This window comes from Dendrobates tinctorius, unplaced genomic scaffold (assembly GCF_039654945.1).
Source record: "Dendrobates tinctorius isolate UK_male_01 unplaced genomic scaffold, ASM3965494v1 ptg000016l, whole genome shotgun sequence".
Classification (NCBI taxonomy): domain Eukaryota; kingdom Metazoa; phylum Chordata; class Amphibia; order Anura; family Dendrobatidae; genus Dendrobates; species Dendrobates tinctorius.
The window spans coordinates 6,473,933-6,500,000 of NW_027361684.1; the positions used below are offsets into that span (position 1 = coordinate 6,473,933).

General features: G+C 46.0%; 1 protein-coding gene across 1 annotated transcript in view; it reads left to right on the forward strand.

The window, feature by feature from the left end:
- The first annotated feature begins 707 nt into the window (after positions 1-707).
- Positions 708-26,068, forward strand: part of CENPV (centromere protein V) — a 34,532-nt gene continuing 9,171 nt past the window's right edge. The window contains exons 1-4 of the mRNA XM_073565357.1: positions 708-1,266; positions 20,398-20,496; positions 22,001-22,070; positions 25,481-25,595. Coding sequence (XP_073421458.1) covers positions 956-1,266; positions 20,398-20,496; positions 22,001-22,070; positions 25,481-25,595 — 595 coding nt within the window. The 5' untranslated portion in view covers positions 708-955. The remainder of the gene's footprint in view (positions 1,267-20,397; positions 20,497-22,000; positions 22,071-25,480; positions 25,596-26,068) is intronic.

Below are 26,068 nucleotides of genomic sequence, written 5' to 3' on the forward strand. Positions count from 1 at the left end.
AGGTGTGTGTGTGTAGGAGGTGTGTGTGGCGTGTGGTGTAGGAGGTGTGTGTGTGTGTGGCGTGTGTAGGAGGTGTGTGTGTGTAGGTGTGTGTGTAGGTGTGTGTGGCGTGTGGTGTAGGAGGTGTGTGTGTGTGGCGTGTGGTGTAGGAGGTGTGTGTGTGTGGCGTGTGTAGGAGGTGTGTGTGTGTAGGAGGTGTGTGTGTAGGTGTGTGTGGCGTGTGGTGTAGGAGGTGTGTGTGTGTGGCGTGTGGTGTAGGAGGTGTGTGTGTGTGTGTGTGTGGCGTGTGGTGTGGTGTAGGAGGTGTGTGTGTGTGTGGCGTGTGTAGGAGGTGTGTGTGTGTGTGGCGTGTGTGTGTGGGGAGGGGGTATTGTCTCATCTCCACCAAAATACTTTTGGATAAAGAGATCAGAGAGTCTTTAAGACCCTAAAACACGAAAATATGAAGCCCTGATACAAGTAAGGAAAAAAAGTTTATAATTTATGGATGGGGAGGAGCCACATACATGAGAGGGTCCGGATGATGCTGTTTTTGTTCGTTTTATAACCATGTTACCGCAGTATTGGTGGATCAACATTAGTGTGTATGAGGGTAAGAAAAACTGCGATATGGTTGCGTCTGAAGGAGAAATCATACACGTGACAGGGGCTGATATTTGCCATTTGTGGCACATGCGGGTGCTGCCCGTGCCCCTGTGGCTTGCCTTCTACCCGGTGAGCCTCCATACTGCGCTCTCTACTGCCCCCTGCTGGATGTTCAGCGAAGCGAGCGATTTAAAAAAAAATAAGGGAATCGAATCTGCCAAACAAAGCGAAAACAGCGGCTCCGTCCTGAGCGAGGACCGGTGGCAGCCGCTTATCTCCGTCCTGAGCGAGGACTTACCGGTGGCAGCCGCTTACCTCCGTCGTGCCCTGCGATATCCCCCCGGGGGGAACTACAACAAGGACAACTAAGATGGTGAAGGCAAAAAAATCGTCCCCTAAACGTGTGGCAAGACTGGCCACCCCAGGGCGACCCCCCAGGACCGCGGGCCCAGCAGCCGGAGCTCTGCTGGAGGCTCCTGAAGCCGCAGTGCGGGTGCTGGGCACCAAGAAGGGCAAAGCCAAGAAGGCTGCCATCAGGAAGCAGGTGGAGGAGGACAGCAAGGAGGGCGACGAGCGCTGCGCACTGCTGGACCTGGGGGCGCAGAAGGGTCGCTGGGTCAGCTTCATCCGACAGCAGAGGCTCAGCTCCGAGGACGCGGCCAAACTTCTGCTGGACTCCTTGTAAGTAGCCGGGGGGCACTGAGAACTTACTATGAATAGGATGTGTGCTGGGTGCTTGCCCCGTACAGAGAGCAATGCTGCTGCCATATGCCCAGGTGGTGCCCACAGCCCAACAGGGCACTGGAGGCGATTACATGGCAGCTGATGTGACAAGGGTCCCTTTCTTCTTAGTTAGGGGGGTCAGGTGTCTTTGTCCTGTAATTAGACATGAAATGATCTCCGCTCTGTATAAGGATTACATTGTACTCATTTCTATAGGAATCCATTCTTTACATTGATATAATTATTTATCATATCATCATATAGTCACACATTACTAATAATCCCCCTCCTTCCCTCCGATTGGTGGTCAGGGCTTGTGGTAAGTAACCAGGCACAGGATAGCACAAAATGGCAGCTGACGAATGCTGGATACAGACACGTCTACCCCTGGGTACAGCCGTATACAGATATAGTGGGGCCTTTGGATGATCTGCCCATCATGGTGCCCCCAGGGCCGGGGTACAGCCATATACAGATATAGTGGGGTCCATAGATGATCTGCCCATCACGTTACCCCCGGGGTACAGCCGTATACAGATATAGTGGGGTCTGTGGATGATCTGCCCATCACGGTACCCCCGGGGTACAGCCATATACAGATATAGTGGGGTCTGTGGATGATCTGCCCATCACGGTACCCTCGGGGTACAGCCATATACAGATATAGTGGGGTCTTTGGATGATCTGCCCATCACGGTACCCCCGGGGTACATCCGTATACAGGTATAGTGGGGTCTGTGGATGATCTGCCCATCACGGTACCCTCGGGGTACAGCCGTATACAGATATAGTGGGGTCTTTGGATGATCTGCCCCTCACGGTACCCCCGGGGTACAGCCATATACAGATATAGTGGGGTCTGTGGATGATCTGCCCATCACGGTACCCCCGGGGTACAGCCGTATACAGATATAGTGGGGTCTTTGGATGATCTGCCCATCACGGTACCCCCGGGGTACAGCCGTATACAGATATAGTGGGGTCTTTGGATGATCTGCCCCTCACGGTACCCCCGGGGTACAGCCGTATACAGATATAGTGGGGTCTTTGGATGATCTGCCCATCACGGTACCCCCGGGGTACAGCCGTATACAGATATAGTGGGGTCTGTGGATGATCTGCCCATCACGGTACCCTCGGGGTACAGCCGTATACAGATATAGTGGGGTCTTTGGATGATCTGCCCCTCACGGTACCCCCGGGGTACAGCCGTATACAGATATAGTGGGGTCTGTGGATGATCTGCCCATCACGGTACCCCCGGGGTACAGCCGTATACAGATATAGTGGGGTCTGTGGATGATCTGCCCATCACGGTACCCTCGGGGTACAGCCGTATACAGATATAGTGGGGTCTTTGGATGATCTGCCCCTCACGGTACCCCCGGGGTACAGCCGTATACAGATATAGTGGGGTCTGTGGATGATCTGCCCATCACGGTACCCCCAGGGTACAGCCGTATACAGATATAGTGGGGTCTGTGGATGATCTGCCCATCACGGTACCCTCGGGGTACAGCCGTATACAGATATAGTGGGGTCTTTGGATGATCTGCCCCTCACGGTACCCCCGGGGTACAGCCGTATACAGATATAGTGGGGTCTGTGGATGATCTGCCCATCACGGTACCCCCGGGGTACAGCCGTATACAGATATAGTGGGGTCTGTGGATGATCTGCCCATCACGGTACCCTCGGGGTACAGCCGTATACAGATATAGTGGGGTCTTTGGATGATCTGCCCCTCACGGTACCCCCGGGGTACAGCCGTATACAGATATAGTGGGGTCTTTGGATGATCTGCCCCTCACGGTACCCCCGGGGTACAGCCGTATACAGATATAGTGGGGTCTGTGGATGATCTGCCCATCACGGTACCCTCGGGGTACAGCCGTATACAGATATAGTGGGGTCTTTGGATGATCTGCCCCTCACGGTACCCCCGGGGTACAGCCGTATACAGATATAGTGGGGTCTGTGGATGATCTGCCCATCACGGTACCCCCGGGGTACAGCCGTATACAGATATAGTGGGGTCTGTGGATGATCTGCCCATCACGGTACCCTCGGGGTACAGCCGTATACAGATATAGTGGGGTCTTTGGATGATCTGCCCCTCACGGTACCCCCGGGGTACAGCCGTATACAGATATAGTGGGGTCTTTGGATGATCTGCCCCTCACGGTACCCCCGGGGTACAGCCGTATACAGATATAGTGGGGTCTGTGGATGATCTGCCCATCACGGTACCCTCGGGGTACAGCCGTATACAGATATAGTGGGGTCTTTGGATGATCTGCCCCTCACGGTACCCCCGGGGTACAGCCGTATACAGATATAGTGGGGTCTGTGGATGATCTGCCCATCACGGTACCCCCGGGGTACAGCCGTATACAGATATAGTGGGGTCTGTGGATGATCTGCCCATCACGGTACCCTCGGGGTACAGCCGTATACAGATATAGTGGGGTCTTTGGATGATCTGCCCCTCACGGTACCCCCGGGGTACAGCCGTATACAGATATAGTGGGGTCTTTGGATGATCTGCCCATCACGGTACCCCCGGGGTACAGCCGTATACAGATATAGTGGGGTCTGTGGATGATCTGCCCATCACGGTACCCTCGGGGTACAGCCGTATACAGATATAGTGGGGTCTTTGGATGATCTGCCCCTCACGGTACCCCCGGGGTACAGCCGTATACAGATATAGTGGGGTCTGTGGATGATCTGCCCATCACGGTACCCTCGGGGTACAGCCGTATACAGATATAGTGGGGTCTGTGGATGATCTGCCCATCACAGTCATCACCTGCCATCACTGACGTGGCATCACATCTACCTGGACAGACCCAATCTTACCACAATCCTCCGCCGCTTCAGAAACGATTGTACTGGTGGTAGAATAATGCTGGCTACCAGGTGTAGGAAGCCGATAGATAATATATAGGATGATCTATAGGACCGATCCTCTAATAATCCCTCTCTTATCTTCTATATTACCCGGACCTAGTATTGTGGCTGGTAGATTCACACCATCTGCGCAGGATGGATGCTGGGAGTTGTGGTAATGTTGAATGGTAGGCTAGTTTTAGGTCACACTCGGCACTTTGTGTCCCTATCAGACGTGTACGTGTCACACATGACTATATGGCCGTGTACATCTCCCCCTGCCATGAAACGACACAATATACATGCTTTATTTTAATACTAGCTGAAGAGCCCGGCGCTGCCCGGACATAGAAACTAACTATGGTTAGTTATAACAAATTATAATGATTATATCTATATATAAAGCTGAGTGTAGAGCCCCGCCCACTCCGCATACCACACTCATTATAATATCCCACATCATCCCGTCAGCCAGAGCCACCGGACTACTACCCCTAATATCCCACATCATCCCCTCAGAGCCACTGGACTACTACCCCTAATATCCCACATCATCCCATCAGCCAGAGCCACCGGACTACTACCCCTAATATCCCACATCATCCTGTCAGCCAGAGCCACCGGACTACTACCCCTAATATCCCACATCATCCCGTCAGCCAGAGCCACCGGACTACTACCCCTAATATCCCACATCATCCCGTCAGCCAGAGCCACCGGACTACTACCCCCAATATCCCACATCATCCCGTCAGCCAGAGCCACCGGACTACTACCCCTAATATCCCACATCATCCCAACAGCCAGAGCCACCGGACTACTACCCCTAATATCCCACATCATCCCGTCAGCCAGAGCCACCGGACTACTACCCCTAATATCCCACATCATCCCGCCAGAGCCACCAAACAACTACCACTAATATCCCACATCATCCCGTCACAGACGCCGGACTACCCCCCCTAATATCTCACATCATCCCGTCAGCCAGAGCCACCGGACTACTACCCCTAATATCCCACATCATCCCGCCAGAGCCACCAAACAACTACCACTAATATCCCCCATCATCCCATCACAGACGCCGGACTACCCCCCCCTAATATCTCAGATCATCCCGTCAGCCAGAGCCACCGGACTACCCCCCCTAATATCTCACATCATCCCGTCAGAGCCACCAAACAACTACCACTAATATCCCACATCATCCCGTCACAGACGCCCGACTACCCCCCCTAATATCACACATCATCCCGTCAGCCAGAGCCACCGGACTACTACCCCTAATATCCCACATCATCCCGCCAGAGCCACCAAACAACTACCGCTAATATCCCCCATCATCCCGTCACAGACGCCGGACTACCCCCCCTAATATCCCACATCATCCCGTCAGCCAGAGCCACCGGACTACTACCACTAATATCCCACATCATCCCGCCAGAGCCACCAAACAACTAACACTAATATCCCACATCATCCCGTCACAGACGCCGGACTACCCCCCCAATATCTCACATCATCCCGTTAGCCAGAGCCACCGGACTACTACCCCTAATATCCCACATCATCCCGCCAGAGCCACCAAACAACTACCACTAATATCCCACATCATCCCGTCACAGACGCCGGACTACCCCCCCTAATATCACACATCATCCCGTCAGCCAGAGCCACCGGACTACTACCCCTAATATCCCACATCATCCCGCCAGAGCCACCAAACAACTACCACTAATATCCCACATCATCCCGTCACAGACGCCGGACTACTCCCCCTAATATCCCACATCATCCCATCAGAGCCACCGGACTACTACCCCTAATATCCCACATCATCCCGTCACAGCCACTGGACTACTCCCCCTAATATCTCACATCATCCCGTCAGCCAGAGCCACCGGACTACTACCCCTAATATCCCACATCATCCCAACAGCCAGAGCCACCGGACTACTACCCCTAATATCCCACATCATCCCAACAGCCAGAGCCACCGGACTACTACCCCTAATATCCCACATCATCCCGTCAGCCAGAGCCACCGGACTACTACCCCTAATATCCCACATCATCCCGCCAGAGCCACCAAACAACTACCACTAATATCCCACATCATCCCGTCACAGACGCCGGACTACCCCCCCTAATATCTCACATCATCCCGTCAGCCAGAGCCACCGGACTACTACCCCTAATATCCCACATCATCCCGCCAGAGCCACCAAACAACTACCACTAATATCCCACATCATCCCGTCACAGACGCCGGACTACTCCCCCTAATATCCCACATCATCCCATCAGAGCCACTGGACTACTACCCCTAATATCCCACATCATCCCGTCACAGCCACTGGACTACTCCCCCTAATATCTCACATCATCCCGTCAGCCAGAGCCACCGGACTACTACCCCTAATATCCCACATCATCCCAACAGCCAGAGCCAACGGACTACTACCCCTAATATCCCACATCATCCCGCCAGAGCCACCAAACAACTACCACTAATATCCCACATCATCCCGTCACAGACGCCGGACTACCCCCCCTAATATCTCACATCATCCCGTCAGCCAGAGCCACCAGACTACTACCCCTAATATCCCACATCATCCCGCCAGAGCCACCAAACAACTACCACTAATATCCCACATCATCCCATCACAGACGCCGGACTACCCCCCCCTAATATCCCACATCATCCCGTCAGCCAGAGCCACCGGACTACTACCCCTAATATCCCACATCATCCCGCCAGAGCCACCAAACAACTACCACTAATATCCCACATCATCCCGTCACAGACGCCGGACTACCCCCCTAATATCTCACATCATCCCGTCAGCCAGAGCCACCAGACTACTACCCCTAATATCCCACATCATCCCGCCAGAGCCACCAAACAACTACCACTAATATCCCACATCATCCCGTCACAGACGCCGGACTACTCCCCCTAATATCCCACATCATCCCATCAGAGCCACCGGACTACTACCCCTAATATCCCACATCATCCCGTCACAGCCACTGGACTACTCCCCCTAATATCTCACATCATCCCGTCAGCCAGAGCCACCGGACTATTACCCCTAATTTCTCACATCATCCCATTAGAGCCACCGGACTACTACTCCTAATATCCCACATCATCCCATCAGCCAGAGCCACCGGACCACTACCCCTAATATCTCACATCATCCCGTCAGCCAGAGCCACCGGACTATTACCCCTAATTTCTCACATCATCCCATTAGAGCCACCGGACTACTACACCTAATATCCCACATCATCCCATCAGCCAGAGCCACCGGACTACTGCCCCTAATATCCCACATCATCCCGTCAGCCTGGGGTCAGAACCAGAGAGCTGAGTGGATTTGCCCTGACTTTCACAGCAATAATCCCTTTAATAGAAGCCTGGGGTGAGAATCAGAGCGCTGAGGGATTTGCCCTAACTTCCATACAAATGATCCCTTTAAGAGACCCTGGGGTCAGAACCACAGTGCTGAGTGAAATGGTCCTAACTTCCATACCAGGGATCCCTTTAAGAGAGGCCTGGGGTCAAAACAAAAGCGCTGGATGGATTTGCTCTGACTTCCATACCAATAATCCCTCTAAGAGGGAAGATGTGCCTATGGGATGGAGGATGTGTGATGGGTATATGGGCACGGTAGGGGGGGATTCATTTCTGTCATGTGCTTGCTGCTCCTTTCTGGGGGCAGACAATGGCTGGGAGCTTATGTTCCCGGGGATGCTAGGTTTCACCCACCATGTCAGTGTCTGCTGAGGTGTTGTCAAGTGGGAAACCTTGCTCATAGCAACCAATCACAGCTCAGCTTCTTTTGAACATCTCTGGTAAAATGAAAGATGCTTCGTGATTGGTTGGTGATACACCCACACATAAATACATACATTCTCTTTTATATATAAGAGATAAAAATCGCCCTTGACATTGCCGGTCTCTGTATGGAGCGGGAGGTTTTTCTGTTGTATTCTCTTGCTGTGAATTTAGTCATACAGGAATAATTGTCTGCTAAAGGCTCATTCACATTCTGGGCTCATGCACGCGACCGTAAGAATCAGGCCAGTGCTATCCGTGGTTCTGACCCCTAGTTATTCCATGGGACTGTTCACATGTGCGATGTTTTCATCGGACCAGTTAAAAAAAAACACGGCGCGCACGAGTTGCATCTGATTATCAGTTCGCAATCGGCCATTCATGTCTGTGGGTTCATGAAAGAAAAAAAATGGAATGCATTTGGACGACATCTGAGTGCAGTCCAATTTTTAGAACAGAGAAGATGGAACAATTTTTTTTTTCTTCTCCACATCCGAGAAAATCGGATTACACTTTGATCAAGCTCTGCTGAGAGCTGTTCAACAGCCACAACACATGCAGAGTGACTAACAAACAGGAAATCCATACATGTGTTGCGGCTGTCTAGCAGCCCGAGACATGCAGCTGCGGGACTCGAACATATCATTCGATCACGCCGAAAACACTTAGCACCCGAGCATGCTCAGATAACACTTTATCCCAGCACGTTCGCTCATCACTAGTCTGAATGAGGCGTTAAGCAGTACATGGATGGTATCAGTGCATTGTCTCTTTTTTTGTTTCACCTGCCCATTGATTTATATGTATGAGTCGTATCTGTGACTCCGATGAGAAGCGCTCATGTCTCTATTATTTGGGCACACTCGATCTGCAAAGAAACCACACACATGTGAACAGCCCCATAGACCAATTCTGTGTGCTAGGCCTCATTCAGACGTACGAGTGCTGTTATTTTCACGGAGAGCACTCGTCGTACCTGTGATATTATATGGGGCCATTCACATGAATTTTTTCCTCGAACCGAGCGATCCCCTGAAAATATAGGAGATACGTCGGATTTGCATTGTGCCCTACTTAGGCTGGGGTCACACGGTGACTTTAGCCGCAACACAAGTAAAAAGTCCAGCCATGTTAGAGTTCATGCAACTTGCATGTCACAGCACCCTCGGGGTCACAGTGCGTCCCCCCTTCTTTTGTATTGCGCTGCAATGTAACAGCGACACCGGCACACTGAGGCCGCGCTACAGGTCTCCCAGCATAAAGCGTACACAGCACACCGGGTTTTCCTATCCGTAGGGCCGGCACATAGGTGCATGCTGTGGGACAAATATTGTTTTTTTCTAATGGAGCCTTATTGGTGACCTATATATCAGATATACACACGGTAATTTTCCCAAAATAGCGCCAACCACAGTAAAGACACAATATACCGTGCTGGTATGGAGCGTCTACAAGCTTTGGACGCTCGTTAATGACCCATTTGCCAACATGCCATTTAAACAATGGGCTCAAGAGTTGGAAATGGATTTGTTGCTATTGGCAACTGCTCCACTTTTCCTTTGAAACAGTTTTGATAAATAATCTTTGTCTCCTCTGTTTCTTAGTTTCTTGTAATCCAAGGCCATCACCGGAGCTGCTCCTTTCTCGTAAATGATGGATGATTTGCTCGGGTATATTGCATGTGCGTGAGGTTTTGTGTTGGTTTGTGTTTTGTTTTTTTAGCATTTTCAGTGCAATTTTCATTACAATGACAGTGGTTTTATAACATAGGTAGACCCTGAGCAAATATTAGTGAGTAGACCTTCAATGGCATCTTCTACTATTTAGAATTTTGGGGGTTCACAAGGAAACTCTTCCACTTGCTACTATTCCTATCCTGACAGGGATTTTAATCTCCTGCGTCCATCTGCTTTCTTGGTCGGTATCTTTTACGCCTATAGAATTACAGGACTTAATGTAAGAAACTAAATATACAATGTAATGTCACCTAATCTCCAGGCCTCAGGGCCGCAGAACTGCGAAGACAGAGAGGTCTGCGGCGTCTGCCTATAATAAGGTCAGATGCCGATCTCGCTCCTCCGCTTACTAACGACTGACCGGCGGCACTAAATATTTCGGTGGTCGGTTACCAGCCCGATTACACCCACAGATCACACAACATAACAATGCATAATAAAGGATCTATGCTAGATCGCTCAGTGTGCGTAGGTCGCCATAGTTCTCGACAGCACAAGTCCTGTTCATACGATGTGCTGCCGAGAACAGTTACCTTTTATGCTGCACAAAAGATCACGTCACCTGATGAACGAGCGTTTGCCTTGTTCATTTGGTGATTGACAGCCTCTTTATTGTGAAATGTGCATTCTTAAAATTCACCATAATCTTTCTTTGTAAAATGCACCTTTAAAGGGGATGTGCACCAGTAAAACTACCCCTTTTTGATCAAAATGTTTTTCCCCCATAAAATAATAAAGCTTATGCTCACCTCCCGTGCCGGTGCCGTTCCTATGGTGTCAGCATTCGCTCCCGTGCGGTTGTTGTGACATGTGATCCCAGCGTCCAATCAGCTGATCTCAGACTTCCTCGTCACGCTCAATTTGACAGGAGGCAGAGACAGTGACGCCAGTTCTCATCGGGTGCTGGAGTCACACTTGTGTTTTTGCGACTCGAACTCCCCAGCACTGGTCACTACTGAGCATGTGCATAAAGTGCAGCACAAATTCATCTCATCTACGACTCCACAGCACTGGTCACTACTGAGCATGTACAAAAAGTGCAGCACAGACTCATCTCATCTATGACTCCACAGCACTGGTCACTACTGAGCATGTACATAAAGTGCAGCACAGATTCATCTCATCTATGACTCCACAGCACTGGTCACTACTGAGCATGTACATAAAGTGCAGCACAGATTCATCTCATCTATGACTCCACAGCATTGGTCACTACTGAGCATGTACATAAAGTGCAGCACAAATTCATCTCATCTACGACTCCACAGCACTGGTCACTACTGAGCATGTACATAAAGTGCAGGACAGATTCATCTCAGCTACATCTCCACAGCACTGGTCACTACTGAGCATGTACATAAAGTGCAGCACAAATTCATCTCATCTACGACTCCACAGCACTGGTCACTACTGAGCATGTACATAAAGTGCAGCACAGATTCATCTCAGCTACATCTCCACAGCACTGGTCACTACTGAGCATGTGCATAAAGTGCAGCACAGATTCATCTCAGCTACATCTCCACAGCACTGGTCACTACTGAGCATGTACATAAAGTGCAGCACAAATTCATCTCATCTACGACTCCACAGCACTGGTCACTACTGAGCATGTACATAAAGTGCAGCACAAATTCATCTCATCTACGACTCCACAGCACTGGTCACTACTGAGCATGTACATAAAGTGCAGGACAGATTCATCTCATCTACATCTCCACAGCACTGGTCACTACTGAGCATGTACATAAAGTGCAGCACAAATTCATCTCATCTACGACTCCACAGCACTGGTCACTACTGAGCATGTACATAAAGTGCAGCACAGATTCATCTCAGCTACATCTCCACAGCACTGGTCACTACTGAGCATGTGCATAAAGTGCAGCACAGATTCATCTCAGCTACATCTCCACAGCACTGGTCACTACTGAGCATGTACATAAAGTGCAGCACAAATTCATCTCATCTACGACTCCACAGCACTGGTCACTACTGAGCATGTACATAAAGTGCAGCACAGATTCATCTCATCTATGACTCCACAGCATTGGTCACTACTGAGCATGTACATAAAGTGCAGCACAAATTCATCTCATCTACGACTCCACAGCACTGGTCACTACTGAGCATGTACATAAAGTGCAGGACAGATTCATCTCAGCTACATCTCCACAGCACTGGTCACTACTGAGCATGTACATAAAGTGCAGCACAAATTCATCTCATCTACGACTCCACAGCACTGGTCACTACTGAGCATGTACATAAAGTGCAGCACAGATTCATCTCAGCTACATCTCCACAGCACTGGTCACTACTGAGCATGTGCATAAAGTGCAGCACAGATTCATCTCAGCTACATCTCCACAGCACTGGTCACTACTGAGCATGTACATAAAGTGCAGCACAAATTCATCTCATCTACGACTCCACAGCACTGGTCACTACTGAGCATGTGCATAAAGTGCAGCACAGATTCATCTCAGCTACATCTCCACAGCACTGGTCACTACTGAGCATGTACATAAAGTGCAGCACAAATTCATCTCATCTACGACTCCACAGCACTGGTCACTACTGAGCATGTGCATAAAGTGCAGCACAGATTCATCTCAGCTACATCTCCACAGCACTGGTCACTACTGAGCATGTACATAAAGTGCAGCACAAATTCATCTCATCTACGACTCCACAGCACTGGTCACTACTGAGCATGTGCATAAAGTGCAGCACAGATTCATCTCAGCTACATCTCCACAGCACTGGTCACTACTGAGCATGTGCATAAAGTGCAGCACAGATTCATCTCAGCTACATCTCCACAGCACTGGTCACTACTGAGCATGTGCATAAAGTGCAGCACAGATTCATCTCAGCTACATCTCCACAGCACTGGTCACTACTGAGCATGTACATAAAGTGCAGCACAAATTCATCTCATCTGCGACTCCACAGCACTGGTCACTACTGAGCATGTACATAAAGTGCAGCACAGATTCATCTCATCTATGACTCCACAGCATTGGTCACTACTGAGCATGTACATAAAGTGCAGCACAAATTCATCTCATCTACAACTCCACAGCACTGGTCACTACTGAGCATGTACATAAAGTGCAGCACAGACTCATCTCATCTATGACTCCACAGCACTGGTCACTACTGAGCATGTGCATAAAGTGCAGCACAGATTCATCTCAGCTACATCTCCACAGCACTGGTCACTACCGAGCATGTACATAAAGTGCAGCACAAATTCATCTCATCTACGACTCCACAGCACTGGTCACTACTGAGCATGTGCATAAAGTGCAGCACAGATTCATCTCAGCTACATCTCCACAGCACTGGTCACTACTGAGCATGTACATAAAGTGCAGCACAAATTCATCTCATCTACGACTCCACAGCACTGGTCACTACTGAGCATGTACATAAAGTGCAGCACAGATTCATCTCATCTATGACTCCACAGCATTGGTCACTACTGAGCATGTACATAAAGTGCAGCACAAATTCATCTCATCTACGACTCCACAGCACTGGTCACTACTGAGCATGTACATAAAGTGCAGCACAGACTCATCTCATCTATGACTCCACAGCACTGGTCACTACTGAGCATGTGCATAAAGTGCAGCACAGATTCATCTCAGCTACATCTCCACAGCACTGGTCACTACTGAGCATGTACATAAAGTGCAGCACAAATTCATCTCATCTACGACTCCACAGCACTGGTCACTACTGAGCATGTGCATAAAGTGCAGCACAGATTCATCTCAGCTACATCTCCACAGCACTGGTCACTACTGAGCATGTACATAAAGTGCAGCACAAATTCATCTCATCTACGACTCCACAGCACTGGTCACTACTGAGCATGTGCATAAAGTGCAGCACAGATTCATCTCAGCTACATCTCCACAGCACTGGTCACTACTGAGCATGTGCATAAAGTGCAGCACAGATTCATCTCAGCTACATCTCCACAGCACTGGTCACTACTGAGCATGTGCATAAAGTGCAGCACAGATTCATCTCAGCTACATCTCCACAGCACTGGTCACTACTGAGCATGTACATAAAGTGCAGCACAAATTCATCTCATCTACGACTCCACAGCACTGGTCACTACTGAGCATGTACATAAAGTGCAGCACAGATTCATCTCATCTATGACTCCACAGCATTGGTCACTACTGAGCATGTACATAAAGTGCAGCACAAATTCATCTCATCTACAACTCCACAGCACTGGTCACTACTGAGCATGTACATAAAGTGCAGCACAGACTCATCTCATCTATGACTCCACAGCACTGGTCACTACTGAGCATGTGCATAAAGTGCAGCACAGATTCATCTCAGCTACATCTCCACAGCACTGGTCACTACCGAGCATGTACATAAAGTGCAGCACAAATTCATCTCATCTACGACTCCACAGCACTGGTCACTACTGAGCATGTGCATAAAGTGCAGCACAGATTCATCTCAGCTACATCTCCACAGCACTGGTCACTACTGAGCATGTACATAAAGTGCAGCACAAATTCATCTCATCTACGACTCCACAGCACTGGTCACTACTGAGCATGTACATAAAGTGCAGCACAGATTCATCTCATCTATGACTCCACAGCATTGGTCACTACTGAGCATGTACATAAAGTGCAGCACAAATTCATCTCATCTACGACTCCACAGCACTGGTCACTACTGAACATGTACATAAAGTGCAGCACAGACTCATCTCATCTATGACTCCACAGCACTGGTCACTACTGAGCATGTGCATAAAGTGCAGCACAGATTCATCTCAGCTACATCTCCACAGCACTGGTCACTACTGAACATGTACATAAAGTGCAGCACAGATTCATCTCATCTACATCTCCACAACACTGGTCACTACTGAGCATGTGCATAAAGTGCAGCACAGATTCATCTCATCTATGACTCCACAGCATTGGTCACTACTGAGCATGTGCATAAAGTGCAGCACAGATTCATCTCATCTATGACTCCACAGCATTGGTGACTACTGAGCATGTACAACAAATTCATCTCATCTATGACTCCACAGCATTGGTCACTACTGAGCATGTGCATAAAGTGTAGCACAGATTCATCTCAGCTACATCTCCACAGCAGTGGTCACTACTGAGCATGTACATAAAGTGCAGCACAGATTCATCTCATCTACATCTCCACAACACTGGTCACTACTGAGCATGTGCATAAAGTGTAGCACAGATTCATCTCCACAGCAGTGGTCACTACTGAGCATGTACATAAAGTGCAGCACAGATTCATCTCATCTATGACTCCACAGCATTGGTCACTACTGAGCATGTGCATAAAGTGCAGCACAGATTCATCTCATCTATGACTCCACAGCATTGGTGACTACTGAGCATGTACATAAAGTGCAGCACAAATTCATCTCATCTATGACTCCACAGCATTGGTCACTACTGAGCATGTGCATAAAGTGCAGCACAGATTTATCTCATCTACGACCCCACAGCACTGGTCACTACTGAGCATGTACATAAAGTGCAGCACAGATTCATCTCATCTACATCTCCCCAGCACTGGTCACTACTGAGCATGTACATAAAATGCAGCACAGATTCATCTCATCTATGACTCCCCAGCACTGGTCACTACTGAGCATGTGCATAAAGTGCAGCACAGATTCATCTCATCTATGACTCCACAGCACTGGTCACTACTGAGCATGTACATAAAGTGCAGCACAGATTCATCTCATCTATGACTCCACAGCACTGGTCACTACTGAGCATGTACATAAAGTGCAGCACAGATTCATCTCATCTATGACTCAACAGCACTGGTCACTACTGAGCATGTGCATAAAGTGCAGCACAGATTCATCTCAGCTACATCTCCCCAGCACTGGTCACTACTGAGCATGTACATAAAGTGCAGCACAGATTCATCTCATCTATGACTCCACAGCACTGGTCACTACTGAGCATGTACATAAAGTGCAGCAGATTCATCTCATCTATGACTCCACAGCACTGGTCACTACTGAGCATGAGCATAAAGTGCAGCACAGATTCATCTCTGCTAAAAGCAGAGATACTTAGATTAGGGACAGAACAGACATTTGTAGGGCATTTCATAACTTTCCCAATTTATTATGAAAACATTTACAGCACATCCTGCATTGTACTACTGTACCTAATGTATTATATATTTTTGGAGTCGGTCCATTTTATACCGACTTCACCAAAATGGACTCCTCCGCAGCCTTGCCTTTTGTGGTGTCACGTTTTAAATAAATCTGCTTTGTTTTTGAAACTTCCTGGTATTTGGGCTGGACAAAACTTTATTGATACAGTCATGTGCGGATAGCGTGCGTTTTTGATGCGTTTCCACCGCAGAAGTGCAATAAAAATGCAGGTGCAGATCTATGGGGAAAGTCCGTACAGAAAAGAAATTGACACATTGCAGATTTGTAACACGTACCCAGGTCAGGTTACACTAAGAAAAAAAAAAAAGAAGGGCAGTGTGCTTGAGATTTCTATAGATCCCATCCAGTTTGCTGGAACTTTAAGACGCTACATTTTTGACCCAGATAGAATATGCAGAGTCCGAAACTCATCATGGGCACACAGCCTTAGGAGTCCAAGGATAAAAAGGAGAATATCTCAAAATGGATTCCGCGTGAAAAAAACTCATAAGATTTATGCTCCTCCACCTTTTACGCTATGCTCACTCAACTGTATTTTCTGTCCGTGGGAAAAAAAACTGACGTTCGGACGGGATATTTGAAAATCCGTCTGCAAAAAAATAAAAAAAATAAAAAATCGGATTTGACATGGATCAACCGTATAGAATCCTATTCTATGGTGACAGTACAGATGGAAATCAGACTTCTTTTATACAGTTCGTAGGGACTTACGTTTGGGCAGCTGGTAAAATTCACACAGGCTTCCAGCAGAACGGAAAACCAAAAGCCAGGGGTGGCACAATGCAGAGAACAATGAAGAAAAGAGGCTACAATAGTGTTACTAACAGTTTATACAAGAATCTACTATAGCAGGAATGTGCGGAGAGCCGCCGCTATATGTCTTGAAAATCCGCAATATTTTTTGCTTCTATGGTAATTTTTCAAAAAACTGACAAACTTCTGTGTGTAATTGCTCTACTCCGTGGCCCCTCCACTTTTAGACCCAGTGTGGGCACGGCAGTGTTACACGGGTTGGCACGCTGGCATTTGGTAGGTATAAGGTTACAGGCGGCTGTAATCTGTCTCCCTGCCATGGGGCCGTCCAGTATCTGTTTAATTGGTGTATAGTTTTGGAATTTGTGACCAGCGGAGGGTAAATGATTGAATCAGACTCCACTCACTGCAGCTGGTGGAACGTACCCCCCCCCATGTGCCTGAACGTCCTTACATGGCGGTGACTTTTGCACCATGAGCAGCCGGATCTGTGCGTTTTACTCTTAGATCTAGTGACAGAGGTGACACATTGCATTATTAATACTATATGGTGCTGTACTGTTCAGAAATATAGATGGGGGTCCGACCTCTGGGACCCCTGCTGATCATAGTACATAGTCACAGAAATGGTGAAGCTGTTGCATCAAGTTTTTTCTTCCAGGACTTCAAAAAGTGAAAAAAACAGCTCTAAAACCTACATATACCAAGTCAATAAAACTAAAGGATTATGTTTTTACAGTTTTGAAGGTTTTTTGGCGACCCTTGTTGGTCACACTATAGGCCCTAGTGCATGCTGCCTAGACTGTATTTCGTGCAGCACTTTGCTGTGGGGGAAACTGTCCATCGCATGCTCAGTACAAGTGCAGGCAAATCTGGCCCCTTGGCATTAGGTAGTCCATATTGGGTCTCTGTTTTACCAGCAGTATGGCCGCTTCATTCTAAGGGGGGCACAATAGCTTACGGCCGAGCTCTCATTTGACCACCTATCCCTCCTGACTTCCCCATACACTTGAGTGTTCAGCACGACCAAATTTCCGTGTGATTTCAACGTCGCTCAGAGAAAGCCACTGACAAACAGCACAGACAGGATCTTATTTCCTAAATAAAAGGGTCAGGTGTAAAATTCAATCTGCCAAACCCCTATTTCCCCTGACATTATCTGCCAGGGGGAGTCTGGAATGCACCATACACACTAGGCTGTCAATAAATGTCAATATCGGTGGGATCGCCACTCCTTAATCTAATGTGTATGAGGGCCCTAAGGATCAAGATGCTGTCAGATCAAATCTCCCATTTTCATCAACATACAGTGCAAAAGTATTCACTCCCATGGCAGTTTCTGTGTTTTGCTACCTCACAACCTTGAATTTCACAGTTTGATTTTTTGAGGGCTTGCATCAGTTCATGTGAAGAACATGACTACAGCTGTGAACATTTGGTTTTATTTTTATTGTGAAGCAACCAACAAATAAGACAAAATAACTGAAAACGTCTGTGTGCATAAAAATTAACCTCCTCCTAAAGTCAGTTCTTTCTAGAGCCTCCTTTTGCGTCAATTACAGCTGTAAGTCGTTTTGGATAAGTCTCTATAGAGCTTTCCACATCTTGCCACTGGGATTTTTGCTCATTCCTCAAGGGAAAAACTGCTCGGCCTCCTTGGAAGTTAGAAGAATTAACCCACCTTGACTTTTTACCCATTTTGCTACATCACAACTTGTGTTTAAACATTTCTGTAATCCGATTTGTGTGTGATGCATCAGCACTCACTAAATAGTTTAAATTCATGCCTGCTGTCTTGGGGGTCATATTTGATTCTGAGCTTTCATTCACCCCCCCACATCCGTCACTGGCTAGCTCTTGTTATCTGCACCTCAAAAAAAGTTTCTAGAATTCGACCCTTTCTTACTTTCGACTCTGCAAAAACTCTTACTGTTTCTCTTATTAATTCTCGTCTGGACTACTGTAACTCTCTTCTAATCGGTCTCCCTCTTACCAAACTCTCCCCCCTCCAATCTATTCTGAATGCTGCAGCCAGGATCATATTCCTCACCAATTGTTACACTCATGCCTCTACCTTGTGCCAGTCATTACACTGGCTACCCATCCACTCCAGAATTCAGTATAAACTTATTACCCTCACCCACAAAGCTCTCCATGGCTCAGCACCACCCTATATCTCCTCCCTTGTTTCAGTATACCACCCTACCCGCACCCTCCGTTCTGCTGATGACCTGACATCCTCAATAATCAGAACTTCCCACTCCCATCTCGAAGACTTTTTACGTGCTGCGCCAATTCTTTGGCATGCACTACCCAGGTTAATTCGATTAATCCCCAATACCCAGTTTTAAGCGTGCCCTAAAAACGCATTTTTTCAGACTGACCTATTGCCTCATGCATTAAACTAAATATCCCTGTGTGGCTCATTCAAAATTTCTACCATAACCAGGCTCCTCGCATCATGTTCTCACATGCTTTTTGCATTTAATAGCCCTCTGTGTCTGTACTGTTACATATTTAGACTGTTAACCGGTTCATGCAGCAACAGGAACACCCGATTCTTACACTATGGCTGGTCCAAACAATAAAAGCAATTATTACCATCTACTTTCCGTGTCTCCCCTTTTTCTTTATAGATTGCCAGCTTGCGAGCAGGGCCCTCATTCCTCTTGGTATCTGTTGTGTTTATTGGTATGCTGTAATATTTATTGTCTGTACAAGTCCCCTCTATAATGTAAAGTGCTGCGGAATATGTCGGCGCTATAGAAATAAAATTATTATTATTATTAAGTTAGTGAAGTGAGAAAAATATAGGTACAAAGCGGCAAGTAAAAGGTTGGGCACCTCCAGCCAAAATAGTTGTTGTGAACAGTTAAGCAAGTTGAAGATGAAATGATCTCTAGAAGGCCTAAAGTTTAAGATGACATATTTCACTATATATATTATATAATTAGTCATATACATTTTAAAAATTACAAAACGGAAAATGGACAGATGCAAAGGTTTGCAAGGACTAAGAACGGCAAGGTTCGAAACACGTCTGCCCACATACTTCTTCCCACATTGGGGGTTATGATTTCTACGCTGGATGGATTAATTTTAAAGAATTTTCAATATAATTAATAAAAAAGTGTTTTTTATGGACCTAGTTGAGCTGAGTTATACCTGTCTTGTTCGATATACTCATTACAGTCCATGATGCTATTCACACCTCTGTTTTTGAGGACTGAGTGTCCTCAAATAAATCACGGAGACGTCCATTTTTGATCGGAGTTACTCATACAAGTCTATTGGTCCTTGAAAATCACAGACAGCAGACGCATGGCATAAGTGTACATGTGATTAACATTGCAATTTATAGGAAAAGGTCTGTAATTTATTTATTTTCATACGTGAAAATTACTGATGTTAAAAATTGACGCTCTGTCCAAATACTGATAAAGATCAGAGAAAATTTTTGCTTACAGGAAAAATCACAGAGGGTGGAATTAAAATACAGTGTTTATGTTTCAATTTCCTTAATATAAACTTTTATAAATGGTGTTCTCAGGATGTCCCCTCTGTCGGGTCGCCTGTGTCACACTATGAATGCAGACGATGTGAACAATACCATTCCTGTCATTCTGCAGTGAGTACAAGGGGCTGGTAAAGCACAGCGGAGGATGTCACTGCGGAGCGGTTCGTTTTGAGGTTTGGGCATCTGCTGATCTCCATGTCTTTGACTGCAAGTAAGTTATTAAGAAGTAAATTGTGAAAGTCACTCATCCATCATTAATAGTATCACCCAGACTGTGTGCCAGCACAAGGTAGCATATACTGTATGTACTGTCGTGGCCATAAGTTTTGAGACTTATCAAAGTTTTGGTTTTCACACAGTTTGCCTCTTCAGTGTTTTTTGCTCTTTTAGTCATCTGCTTCTATCATTACTGATGTACAATTATACATTTCAGAAGTTTTTAAACTTTTGTCAAATACGTTAAGTTTCTGCAAAGACTCAATATTTACAGTGTTGTCATTTATTCTTCAAGACTTCTACCCTTGGCTCTGACCGCTGGATATCAGCCTCTGGGTGATGACTGAGGTGATGACTGATAACAATCCATTCTTGTCTAATCAGATATCATGCATTGCCATGGCGAACTGCTATGTCTTGAAAAATAATGGACAATTTTGTAAATATTGAGTGTTTGTATAAAATTGATACATTTGTCAGTAAAAGCTTATGGGGGTTTATCCAGGACTAAATTGCTAATAGAGGCATCTCCCTGCCTGTTCTACCCAGTGCCTGCTTATCGTGGTCACTGACCGCTCCTGACGGCGATTCAGCTTTTATTGTTTATGCAATATCTTATAAGGAAATGTTTTATCCTAATTCACTGTTATCCATGATGATTCTTGACCAAGAATTATTTGTTTTTTGTTTTTTTTCCTTTCCTTTTCTCAATTTGTATATGCTTTTCTGCATTTTTAATTGTCTGTCCAATCAATGTCATGTGCACTCTATATATAGTTTCTCAATGTATTAGCAGGTAGATCATGACTAAGACTATTTTTTAGTTGAAACGCGTTGATCCTCCTCACTAGTGTCCTTGGTGTTTGCTATAAGAAATTTTTAAAGAACCAACATATTTTTAAGTTGTCCAATAAAGCTTTGTAAATTGCAGCCGCCTCCGTCTCAAGCTGGATCACTTTTTTTTTTTCCTCTTGTTCATAATTATACTTCAGTAACCATAGGAACATCTGACTTAAAGGATCTAAAAACACTAAAGCAGCAAAGTCTGTGAAAAGCAAAATTTTTGACAGTGTCAAAACTTTTGACAATGACTGAACCCATCACGGTGTCACAAAGTGAACATGGAACATACCTGGAAAGATTATGTACTTTAAGGAAAAGGATATTGCTTTTTGTGCTTTGTGAAACACAATTTTGCGGGGGGAAGCCTTCTCTGTCCCAACATTTACCCTGAATGGTTCTACATGGAATACATGGAAAGCTCAATGTTTCCAGAGCAGCTTTTCATTCTGGCTCACAATGGGAAGGCATCGTGCTAAGGCCCGGCTAGGGTGGCGATACATTGTCTGCGTCCATTAGATTGGCAAACACCCCATCAAGACTGTGCACAATTATGTTAAAAAAAATCTCTTCTTATATGTTCCAAACAGCAAAAAAAGTTACATTATACATACATTTGTGAGATGCAGTTTAATTTACTTTACCTTTTTTTTTTTCAGCTGCAGCATTTGTGTGAAGAAGCAGAATCGCCATTTCATTGTCCCATCATCGCGCTTCAAGCTACTCGAGGTAGCATATATTTTTCCATTTTCGCTCTGCTGAGGACCGACGTGCAGTTTCTTTTTAGCTTTCTTCTTTTGTTCTGTTCAAATTTATGTATTGATGAAAGTAACCATGAAATCATTATAAGCTGCCAATTGCAGGAACGAGGTGAACGAGAATAATCCTGATAAAATGCAGGAAATTATGAACCATAAGGGTGAAATAGCAACGTGATAGGTCTGTCCTGGAGCGTAGGACACTATTCACACCACTATATTTTTATTTATTGTTAACCTGTCGCCCGGAATGGTGTAATAGAAATTGAGCAGGTGAAGGTAGCCTCAGATATCTTAAGAAAAAGTTAAACTATTCCTCTGGGACAACATGAGTCTAGCTGAGCAGGATACGAGAGCAGGACACGACACATGCTGTAACGCCCTGATATATGATCTCCTACAGTACAGATCTCCGAGTCCTGGAGATCAGAGAGTGTTGAGATGTCAGTAAGTGACGATCCATGATTTCTTTTCATTATAATCTAGATTTATGATTTTTCCCTTTCTCCCTCAAAATAGTGTTTTCCTTGCTTACAATGGCCACTAATTATTTCATTTACAAAATCTATCTGGTAAAGAAAAATAACATTCATTTGTGACACCGTCAACTAATTGCAACACTCAGGTCTTTGCCATTTTTAAGAATATGAGGCTCAGCTTAGACCACACTTCCCATCTGAGGTATCCTGTACATCAAGAGGATTTCTTCTTTATATTCCTTTCACTTACATTACACCCTCTTTAAATTCTAGGATTTTACATATCAGGACTTCTGCCACCAGGTTATTGCTACCTCATTTGAGAGCAGCATAATGTAGGGACATAGACCCTAATTCCAGCGATGTATCACTTAGTTTACTGGGTGCAGTAGTTCTGATGCAATCAGAGTTTTCTCTGCTATACATGTAGCAGAGCTCAGGAAGCTATCCCCGCCCACAGCTTACCATATACATTGTATAGTGGCAGAGTACTGCTAATCAGTGCTGAAGGCGTGGTTGGACGAGGAAGCAGCTAGTCTGGCAGTGATAAAAAACAGACAGTTTATCGCCTGCTGATAAAACACTTATTGTATTGAAACAACAGCACACAACATAGTAAGTGACACATCTCTGGAATTAGTGTCTCAGCCCCTACCCTCAATCAAACTAAGAAAAAAAATTGCTGCACTCTGAAATGCAAAACATTAAGGCTGTGTGCCCACAATGCGTTTTTTAAGCGTTTTTGCCGCGATTTTCGGCGCAAAAACGTTTAAAAATCGTGTACAGAACGCCCCCCATGCATTCCTATGGCATTCCGCACATGCTGTAATAATAATAAATAATAATCTTTATTTTTATATAGCGCTAACATATTCCGCAGCGCTTTACAGTTTGCACACATTATCATCACTGTCCCCGATGGGGCTCACAATCTAAATTCCCTATCAGTATGCTGTGCTAATGCTGCGCTTTTTTCCGCGGCATGGTCATTCTTTTGTGCGGAATCGCAAAGAATTGCCGCAATTCCGCACCCATAGGAATGCATGAGAATCGCTTACTTCCCGCATGTGGCTATGCCCACCATGCGCGAAGTTAAGCGTCTCATGTGCGGTTGGTACCCACGGTGTGGAGGAGAGGAGACTGTCCTCCAGGCCCTGGGTACCATACCCCTGTAAAAAAAAGAATAAAAAATCGGGGTATATTTACCTTCCGACGTCCCGCGCTGCATTCCCGGCCTAAGCGTTCCCAGTAATGCCTTGCGGCAAGGTCCTGTGATGACGTAGTCTCGCGTGACTCTAGCAATCTCGCGAGATCGCTATAGCAACGCGAGACTACGTCATCACAGGTCTCGCAAGGCATTACTGGGAACGCTGAGGCCCGGGATGGCAGCGCGGGACGTCGGAAGGTAAATATACCCCGATTTTTTATTTTTTTATCATTTTTAACATTTTATCTATTACTATTGAATTTCCCCATGGTGGGACGATTAAAGGATTATCTTATCTTATTGATGCCGCATAGGCGGCCTCAATAGTAAAAAGCTGCTCACACTTGTCAAACACTATGTTTGACGAGTGTGACCAACCTGTCAATCACTTTCCAAGTGATGCTTCAAATCGCTTGGAAAGTGCTTGAGAAAATCGCGGCAAAATCGCGAACAGAATCGCGGTGAAATCGCGTAGAAAAAAACGCGCGATTTCTGGGAAGGAGTCCGGTTTTCAGTGTGCGTTTTAACACGCAACGTGGCGACATAGCCTGAATCTAGAAATTTGGAACTGCATTCCTGCCATAAAAAAAATAGGTGGACGTTATATTATGTACATATGAAATATAGAAAAATGGAACCGTAATATTGCTACAGAAAAAATGCTATGAAAAAAATGAAGGTGAATAGGCCAATTTATGGGCGAAGTACCTTCAATTTTTTTGTAGCACATTGTAGGCTTTTCAGCCCAGGAGAGGAATCGTATCAGATTAGGTCCCCAACAAGAAGGTACGCCTTGCTGATGGGGCCCCCATAAACTGGCCAATAAATTGGTCGATGTGTTTGACTCTGTCTTTTCAGTACCTTCCTGAAATTTATGAAGATAACTGATTGTTTTAATTCAATTTCTTTGTTATCTTCCAGTTAATAAAAATCCCTGCTGGTCACGAGATGGGCAAACAGGTGTCCGGCTCACTACAGTACAGGTGACAGAGCCGTGTCTACGAACGAGCCGGGCACCTGCGTGTCCATTACAAGATCAGTTTGACAAAACACATATTATCATGGTGTGCGGGCCGGGCTGCACTGATGAGATAGAGTATAAACAATATTTTTTTTTATTCATCCCAACACGTTTTGGTGACTTTCTCAAGGTTGAGAAAGGCATCGAAATACAATGGTTTAAAAAAAACAAAAAAAAAAAACCTTACTTCTACTCTCCAGATATCACCCTTTCCATGAGAGCAGACCAGCCCGCACATCATGATAATATTCGCTTTGCCAAACCGCATACTGAACAATACTCTCCTCCAGCCACGGGGCTGCAGCTAAGGCGCATCAGGTTTCCTCAGGTGCTGTGTCCATACACATCCCATACAAGTGAGAGCTACCATCAACCTCAACCGGTACTGCCCTATCTGCGCGAGTTTATCCCATCAAAAATTGGACAGACTTACGTCCCATGGGATATTACAATGGGAGTTATTGATAAGTGTCTGCAAGCTGAATCTTTGAGGAATAATGCAGAAAGTATCATGAAAACTGCACACTGTTTTTCTGACACCAGATTACCTCTTGCCTGTGATGTTAATCAGACCTTCTGTAGGATTGAGGAGTAGGAGGACCTCTTTAAATATGTAGGCCTTTTGTGTTTCAGTAAATTACACTCTATGTTAATTGTGACTTTTGCATCTTCAGGGTGCAAATAACCTCACAACCTACACGTTCAACACTAACAAAGCACAGCATACGTTCTGCAAGACCTGCGGTGTCCAGAGTTTCTACACCCCTCGCTCCAACCCCGACGGCTATGGTAAGTCATAAGTGATGGCTATATGTCCCTGCTGCCACCACTGTTCCTCCTGCACCAATATTATCCTGCCACATCAGCGTTTTATTGTAATCCATCCACTAAAGTTTTTAGTACTCAATACTAAGTTATACAATCTAAAATATGAGTATGCCCACTTTAGAAGTAAAGTCAGCCATCAATGTCAGCCAAACCCACCGATATTAGCAGGACAGGAAGACCATCTGTCTTGTTGGACCTGAATTACCAAAAATTGTAAATCCCTTATCCAAAGTACTAACAAAAGGGGCACTTTGGGCAAATTTGACCCCTTAATTATGCCTGGTAGAGCCATTTCTTTTTGCTATTACTGTTGTAATGCAGAGGGACATTACGTTTTTTTTCTATTTTACTTGCACGGCTGTTTGAGGCAGAAAATGTTATGCCAGTGTTTGGAGATCCATTTAAATTACTGTGTAATTTCTGTAGATTGTAAA